Source organism: Ornithodoros turicata, unplaced genomic scaffold (genome assembly GCF_037126465.1).
Source record: "Ornithodoros turicata isolate Travis unplaced genomic scaffold, ASM3712646v1 ctg00000917.1, whole genome shotgun sequence".
Lineage (NCBI taxonomy): Eukaryota > Metazoa > Arthropoda > Arachnida > Ixodida > Argasidae > Ornithodoros > Ornithodoros turicata.
This window is the reverse complement of record NW_026999419.1, coordinates 604,906-612,999: the sequence shown is the minus strand read 5'-3', so window position 1 is coordinate 612,999 and position 8,094 is coordinate 604,906. Positions and strand designations below refer to the sequence as shown.

Below are 8,094 nucleotides of genomic sequence, written 5' to 3'. Positions count from 1 at the left end.
TGCGTTCATATTCATATAACGATGTCCAACTATACATCTGATGCTACGAATCGTAGACTGTTGGAAAGCGACTGGATTTTCATTGGGATTTCCGGAGTTACAAACGGCGGCAAGACTCACCTGACGGAATACCTCAAGCAGCGTTTCCCAGGGTCAGTCACGATAAACCAAGATACTTTCTTCAGGTCGGAACAGGATCCGAATCACGTGATGGTAGCCGAGCTCAACCATGCTAATTGGGAAGCAATGTGCAGCATTGACTGGGACAGGCTACTCGACACCATAAATGAGACGACGAATCAGCCTCCAACGGGCGAACCGTTGTTTTTCGTAGAGGGTCACATCATTTTCAATCACCCCAAGCTCGTGCAGCTTTTTCGTAGGAAGTATTTCTTCACATTGACCGAGGAAGAGTGCTACAACCGTCGACGGTACCGTACGTACGATCCGCCCGACCCACCTGGGTACTACGATCTTGTCGTGTGGCCAATGTACCTCAAAAACAAGGAAGAGATGGAGAGGAGCGTCAAGGATGTTATTTACCTCGATGGAGCCGGGAACCAAGAGGAAATACACAGAGCTGTGGGTGATGAGATACAGAAACTGCTTGTAGAGTTGTCGTATGATCATTGTTCCTGATCCAGATGACACCTTTGGCATTTGTCATATAATTGTTATAAATAGCTCTATTACAGAAAAATAAACTTCATTCATTCATGTTTCAGTAATTGTCACATACCGCTGTGTGGGCACAACACTAGACCACTGTACAAGTCCAAATTTATAATTCCGGCCCATTTTCGAATACTGTTAATCAAAGTTCTTTGTCGACAAACCGCAAACAACCGGCTACAGTGTATATGTGCTTGCATAGTCTTGTAACAGTCAAAGTTTCATTGACATTTATTGTGTTGCCTATTTTAAAATGCTGGATCCTAACATGAAATTCTGTACCAATACTAAATATCCCTTCTACAGCTAATTTCAAAGCATCAGCAATGTCCTGACAAATCAAGGAACTATGCATTACTCCAGTATAGGAAAGTGCAGTTTAGATTTTTCAAAATTTCATATTTCCATATTCTTTCATAGTTCACAAATCTGAAAGCCGAAGATCCCTGACATGATTTCTGAGCAACCCATATATAGGGCCTGACTTTTTAGGGTTAAACCCGTATCCGCCCGATATTTACCCCCCGAACGAAATCTGTAATATTCGGGTTTAACCCGAATCTACCCGAAAACATCCGGGTCGCGTGGCACACTCATGAGCGTGCATTAAAATAAAGTTTGATAACATCGCTAAACATTAGTTCCATGTAAAGACAAATTTTTATTAAACAAACAAAAAAAAATCACCCGAATTCCTGACGACAGAATATGCCGTAACGGGATTTAACCCGAATACACCCGAATTTTCAAATGAAAAATATCACCCGGTATTTACCCCCCGAATTTGGTCAAAAATAAAACCCGAAAAAGTCAGGCCCTACCCATATATGACTGACCAAAGTCTGGCTGTACTGGACCAGGAGTCAAAACAGCTTGCAGTGTTGTACAGATATTCTGATGAAGTGCTAAGGATGGATATGCTGGTCTCCAAATTTCACATTCGCTACACGACCTCTTAACAAAACTTGGCAGAAAAAAAAGGAAATGCAAATAAAAAAACTGCCACTGTTGGTATGCATCTGTGTTTATACCAGCACATGGCTGAAGACTGGCAAACTTGGGAGTGCAGGAAAACACAGTAGGAAAGTACATGTGGAAGAAACATGGGACAAGCACGAGCACTCATATCCTGTGCTTGTTTCACGTGTATGTTGTCCCAGCACTTTGCCATTTCTCAATGTATTACCAACAAGTTGAATACCTCGCCCTGCTCATGGATGAAAAATTTGGTTTTAGGTGACTTCTGTGGGGTACACCAGCATGTTTATGCAGTGATGTTGCATTATTTAGTGAGTCATTCGTTTCACCCACGAATGCTAGGGCAATGGTCTCGGTGCTTTCAAAATCTATGTCTTGCTTTCAGAGTCTCGTGAAAACTCTGAATGCGAAATTCCACGTATAGTGCATTTAGAATCCATTTAGAGTCAAAATGTGCAGGATCAGAGGATGTTTAAATCCTTAGACGACACCTTCATTCTAAATTTGCAATTGCAGTGTCATTCATGCATTCGTCATCACAAGGGCATTCCTGATTAAGATACGATAATAATGAGACCTTCCCTGTTCATTCAGACAAAACTCGACAAAGCCTTTGTTCTCAATGTATTTTCGTATTAAATACACATTTCGAATTCTTCATGAAGAACATGCCAATATGTACAGAGAAATGAAAAGAAACAAAAGTATAGCACTCAACCGATGCCAGCGACAGACCAACGAATTATGGGACACTTACCAAAACAGCTTCCCCTACAAAAACAGTTTGGAACAATTAGATACTGGTTGCTAGATGAGCAGCAGCGAAGCTGTTACTTATATGTGGAATCTCTGCACAACTGAGTACCAACGATTATTCCCTTTTGTGACACAACGGCCTACCATATGGCAGGTACATGTGATGTGCAAAACGTATTTACAAGATGAACATGAATAGAACACAACCACTACGTTCAGAGCTCCTCACTGCTTGCGGAAACCTTTCAGAATGGGGTAGATGTTGTCGAACGCCTCGTATATCTCTGAACGCACCTTCGCACCTGCAAAGATGATGTGGTAATCGCTTTAGGATAGTCTGGTATCATGAAAGAGAGAACTGCAAGTATCACCAGACTGGGTTCTCATGAACAATATGGACTTGAGACCACGACCTACTAGATTATAACAACCATGTCACGGCCTTCCCAGCGCCGCATTTGGAAGCTAGCGGTGGCGCTACTTATTGGCCCGGTTATTGCTTCCTCAACTTCTACAATACTTCGTACTTCAGCTTACCTTAGTACTTTTGTACAAGTGGTGGATGTCCCACGGAAGATGTTTCATTCTAAAGTTGATTATCATCCATCATTCTACGCATTTTCCTAGGAGCTGTTGCTGTGTTCTGCTACTGTAGTCGTACGTCCGCTTCTGCATGTTCAGAATTCAAATTTCCATTGTCCAATCATGATGTAGATCTTGCGAGCCGATGAGTAGTGCCTCTAGCGGATTGTGCGGATGGACTCCTCATAGGGGTTGCAGATTATGACATGATCGTTATAATCTAGTAGGTCGTGCTTGAGACACATTCCGTGTATCCACGATATTCCCCTGAGTACCCCACGGCAGTACCCCCCACACAAAACATCATAGCTTTGTGCTGGCGTGCGAGCGTTCAGCCTCGTGTCTTTTCATGCAATGCTAACTGTGTGGAATATCCTGCAGCTCGGCTACAAGATATTTCACAGCAGATGACAACGGATAACATTCACCTAGCACAGATTGCAAAAACTGTAGCGACATGTCAGTGTCGTTCACATGTGTGCAGTCAAACCAAATGACAGCCCGCATGCCTAATCTGCGAAGTTATGGGCCCGTGTGTTGAACAAAATGAGTTGACCATAAAAGTAATGTGGAAGCATGCTGTGTTTACTTGATGTTGCCAACATAATAGCTGTCTTCCATAGGGCTGCATTTTGTGAACTAGTGCGAACGGTGCAAGTTCCCGCATTCGGTTCAGCGGAGGTGCAGCCTTTGCACTACATTCGACCATTCGATTGGAAAAGCGCAGCGGAAGTGCAGCACGGGTTCACGAAAATGCTGCACAGTCTCCTACGCAGTGCAACGTTTCGTGCACAATGAGCAGACGACGTGCATAGGGCAGCGGTCGTTTGGAGCACACTGGCAATCAATTTTGTTAAGATGGGCCTGTTTTTACTCAACGAGTCAATTTGTAGATAATAATCACTCAGAAATTTGTGATGCAGTGCGGACGTCTGTGAGAAACCATCTTAGGCTTACACTTTTCTATTCTATGGGGCTCAGTGCACTTTGCACGAGGGCAGCACGTATCGTGCGCTTTGTTTGCACTCCTTTACACTGCCTCTTGCACTTTTTCGTGAATAGACAGCTATTATTGGGTTCAGGGGAAAAGGACAAATGCACAGAACAAGAATGAACAGCACATGACAATGTCCTTTTGTTCAGTGCATTTGCTGTTTTCCCCCAAAGCTCAGGGATTTGGCGGCAATGTAAAATGACCAAGAGCGACACTTACCCGTGAGCACCACTTTGCCCGAAACAAAAATGAGAAGTACGATACGGGGTTTCACCATACGATAGATGAGGCCCGGAAACAGCTCCGGTTCGTAGCTGCTTGGCGAATGCAACATTCATTAGAGCAGAGAAGGGCAACATCAAACTTAAAAAGCATGCTGCACAAGATCGCACCTTGAGAACTGGCTGTGCGTAAGAACGAGCCCTTCTAGACGAATCGGAAACCGAACGTCGCAGCTGCCTACCATGTTCTGAATCTTGAAGTCTAGAAACTTTGCCTGGGAAGAAAAAAAACGAGAAGTCACAATGAAGGGAATGCCAGCGCTGTGCCATAACTAACTTTTACACAAAACATAGTCAGAGAAGACCTGGTTCAGTGTGCTCGTGACAGCTAAGTTAAGTTCTAAGTGCAGGCACGAGCATGTACCATGCAGGGCACCATAATTTCACATGCATTGGACACAGGGCAGCTCTTTACCGTGTATCCACAAGTGACATCCTCCACAATGCTACAGCGGAAAATGCGAAAAACGTCGTTCTGCTGTCACATGAGCACAAGTGCTCAACGTCGTGTCTTCACGTACACTGCTAACCGTGGGGAATATCCTGCGACATGGCAGTCGACATGTCTGTGACATGGCAGTCCATAGCAGTCGACAGGAAAAGACGCTGACGGTGTCATCTGCTAAGTGTGCCGTACGCCACTCCCAATATTCCGGCACAGTGTGAATGCTCAACATAACATGCAACGGAACTTCGTCTCCGTTTAGCAGTGTTTTTGTTTCTTCTTCCATTAGAATATTCCCTGGGGACGATGCTCGTGTGAATACACGGTTATGGACTTGTGGCAAAATTTCTGACACAAAAGCTGCGCCCCGAAACAAGATGTGGCTTGTATGCCAGAGGCAGATAATGCCCACGTGACAGGGGTATTAGGCTTCAACACAAAGGACATGGTGATAGAGATTACATGAGTGATCCTTTTAAATGTGCAAACTCATTCCTGCTATGTATTCACATGTTATCAGTTAGTACAGTGCGGTAGGGGGTAGTCGGTTCATACACTGGGGAGTCTTGATAACAGCACACATAGGACATGGACGAAGAAAAGAGGACAGGACAGCTCGCTGCACTCACAACTAGTGAAATGATTTATTGAAAAACCTTGATGGCCTCTGCCAACATTCCCGCTAGAGGAACGCCTACATACCAGTTACCGTTCCTATCGCCTGTTCTTTCAGATAAGCTATCTCTTCGGGGAGTGCGGGGATCTATGCATCAGCAGCCCATCAATCAGTCTACTCCCCGCAGAGATAGCTTATCTGAAAGAACAGGCGATAGGAATGGTAACTGGTATGTAGGCGTTCCTCTAGCGGGAATGTTGGCAGAGGCCATCAAGGTTTTTCAATAAATCATTTCACAAGTTGTAAGGGCAGCGAACTGTCCTGTCTTTACTTCGTCCGTGTCCTATGTGCGCTGATATCATGTGTCCCCAGTGTTATCAGTTACGCAGTGTTCGCATCAGAATTGACATAATCTTGCTTCAAAGAACTACGTAGTCATACCAGCAAGGATCAGCACTTTCTCCAGATCACTGGGAGTCTTTAAAAGGGTCGATTCACACAATGCAACTCTTTAGCCGCAACATGGTTCCCGTAACAGCTGTGCGCAACCGAAGTTGCACTGGTTGCACCAAATAGGCCCCTTTCACATAGCGAGCAACTTGGAATGTCGTAGTTTTCAACAAAGCACCTGTGAGCCACATTGTCGCAAAATGTTTTACCTCAACCGTCGCTGCGACTTCCATAATTTCAGTGTCCCACGTACTGCCCCCACAACAGCTGTCAAACAGAAGTTTCATCACGAACATTGTGCATGGCAGCCGGTTGCCCCTAGAGCTGCAGCAGAAATTGCCTGTGGGGCAATCGGTTGTGCAACCAGAGCCTCGCCGTTCACACGGTGCAACCAGGTGGCGCAACTAAAGTTGCATCGTGTGGGTCTGACTTTTTTTTTGCCTTACCCAGATTTGAGAGAGAAAAATCAGGTGCTATTTTTAAATATGTAGCTTGGTGGGAAACCCAGTGTTATTGATACAGTCGAGCATTGTCGCCTTAGTTTTGTTCTTCCTGTCTAGCACGCGGCCCGCAGTTAAAGGGGCATGTATGGCAGACCATGTGTTCCATGCGGGTTATACTCCAGACGTTATAACATCAAAAGAAACAGCAAGGCACAGGAAAACTTTTTTAAACAGTAAATCTTCGACTTATCCGTGTCAAATTACACCAGCTGTGAAGTGTCAGTGTATGAAGAGATAAAACTGATTGTGCCAGAACTTTCCAAGCCACAAAAACTGTTACGTAACCTGTGCTCTGGAGCATTCCTCACTGTAATTTTCAAATTCCTCGGCAAAGAGCTTTTGGGCAAAGAAAAAAAAATATCTGCAGAAACTCACTTACCTCGAAGCCGAGCTTCTGAATAATCCTAGCATACTTTCGTGCTGCTAACCTAGACTGTTCTTCACTGAAAAAACAAACAAACAAAAGAAGTATTATGGTCATGTCTCGATGCTGCAAGTGTAGCATGATCGGCGTGACATGTGAACTAACAGAAACCTCACCTCTTGGCACCAGTGCAGACCATTTTGCCGGAGCTAAAAATGAGTGCTGTTGTTCTTGGCTCACGGATACGCATGATAACGGCAGCGAACCGCTTTGGATTGTACTCTGCGTTACGGGCATGAAGGGCTATTTTCTTCAGGTCCAGTTTGCAGCCTAGATTTACGGTAGACACGATATTCCTGAGGAGAAAACAAGCATAAACTCTCATGGATATAAAATAGAGGATGGCATCTTACTGGAGTTGGGGCACAATGCCTGGATCGGCTGATGCTGGTGTTATGGGTGTCATCGGGGCACCTGGCGTAGGGGGGAACAGGGCGCTGCCACCAGTTGAGTGTGGCGTTGCACCCGAAGCATTCGGTGTGGCACTTGCCGATGATGGTTGCTGTACAACGAGAAGAGACTCTATAAAGGCTGGTGCATGTATTTCACTAGTCTATTTGAGAGATGCCATCATCCATCATTTGGCATTTACTCGCTTTGCAAAAAAAAGAAAAGTCCTGGTGTATTCATTCTAAACTGCGAACTGGTCTATTATCTCTATTTTACGTTGAATTAGACAATCTACTAAATACAGAATTTGCACAGATTGCTTGGCTTTTGATTCTTGGCAGGGTACCAATTTTGGCATGTCACCACGTTACTAGTTTCCTTTCGTGTGTAAAGTATGTAAGAACAACGGTTAGAAAAATGCTGAGTAAGTATCCATCCTCACATGAACATGGCTAACTGGAGTCTGAGGTTGCATGAGGCTCTGAGGGGTCATTCCACCGCTCGCAGCATACGGCTGAATGACACTCGCTCCTCTCTGCTGAGATTGCGGGGACTGCTGAAGGGGAGTGTCATGCTGTTGAGGTTGAAGAGGTGATGGCTGAATTTGCCGTGCGAGCTGTTGTAAGTGCTGTTCTTCAACATTGTCAGCTTGGCCGGACACTGAGAGCGGGGTGCCCAAGTTGAGGCTGAACACCGGGCTGGAGATATCCATGTTGCGAGTGGTGCTGGCGAGTAACGACGGTAATAAGAGACTTATGGGATTATGAAACTGATTCTCTAGACTCAATCATGATAGCAAATCAGCAAAGACGGGCAGTACGTGCAAGAAAAGGAATGAGCCGGAATCATATTGTCTTAGCGATGCTGCTGCTGCTGCTTTGTATCCGTGGTGCTTCGTGCCAACATGCTGGCAAACGTAAAGGAAAAATTTAACGCTTATAATAAATTATTGCAATTTTATGGAAATATACTTTTTCATACGTGTTTGGTTGTTGAATAATTA

At 44.7% G+C, this 8,094-nt stretch overlaps 2 protein-coding genes across 2 annotated transcripts; one reads left to right on the top strand and one right to left on the bottom strand.

Moving 5' to 3' along the window:
* Nucleotides 1-6: 6 nt before the first annotated feature.
* Nucleotides 7-724, top strand: LOC135375738 (nicotinamide riboside kinase 1-like). Its single transcript, XM_064608394.1, has one exon. It carries the CDS (start codon nt 22-24, stop codon nt 637-639), a length of 618 nt encoding a protein of 205 aa, XP_064464464.1. The 5' UTR covers nt 7-21; the 3' UTR covers nt 640-724.
* Nucleotides 725-2,259: 1,535 nt separating this feature from the next.
* Nucleotides 2,260-7,955, bottom strand: LOC135375737 (uncharacterized). The gene is made up of 7 exons (XM_064608393.1): nt 7,534-7,955; nt 7,055-7,203; nt 6,818-6,997; nt 6,657-6,720; nt 4,375-4,478; nt 4,202-4,296; nt 2,260-2,708 (listed from the first exon to the last, which is right to left on the bottom strand). Exons 1-7 carry the CDS (start codon nt 7,801-7,803, stop codon nt 2,632-2,634), a joined length of 939 nt encoding a protein of 312 aa, XP_064464463.1. The 5' UTR covers nt 7,804-7,955; the 3' UTR covers nt 2,260-2,631.
* Nucleotides 7,956-8,094: the final 139 nt, after the last annotated feature.

Coding starts and splice junctions, on each gene's coding strand:
- LOC135375738 (XM_064608394.1), top strand. CDS start 22: ATGTCCAACTATACATCTGATGCTACGAATCGTAGACTGTTGGAAAGC.
- LOC135375737 (XM_064608393.1), bottom strand. CDS start 7,803: ATGGATATCTCCAGCCCGGTGTTCAGCCTCAACTTGGGCACCCCGCTC. Junction 7,204..7,533: donor CTCCAGTTAGCCATGTTCAT/GTGAGGATGGAT, acceptor CTCGTTGTACAG/CAACCATCATCGGCAAGTGC. Junction 6,998..7,054: donor GGCATTGTGCCCCAACTCCA/GTAAGATGCCAT, acceptor TTTTCTCCTCAG/GAATATCGTGTCTACCGTAA.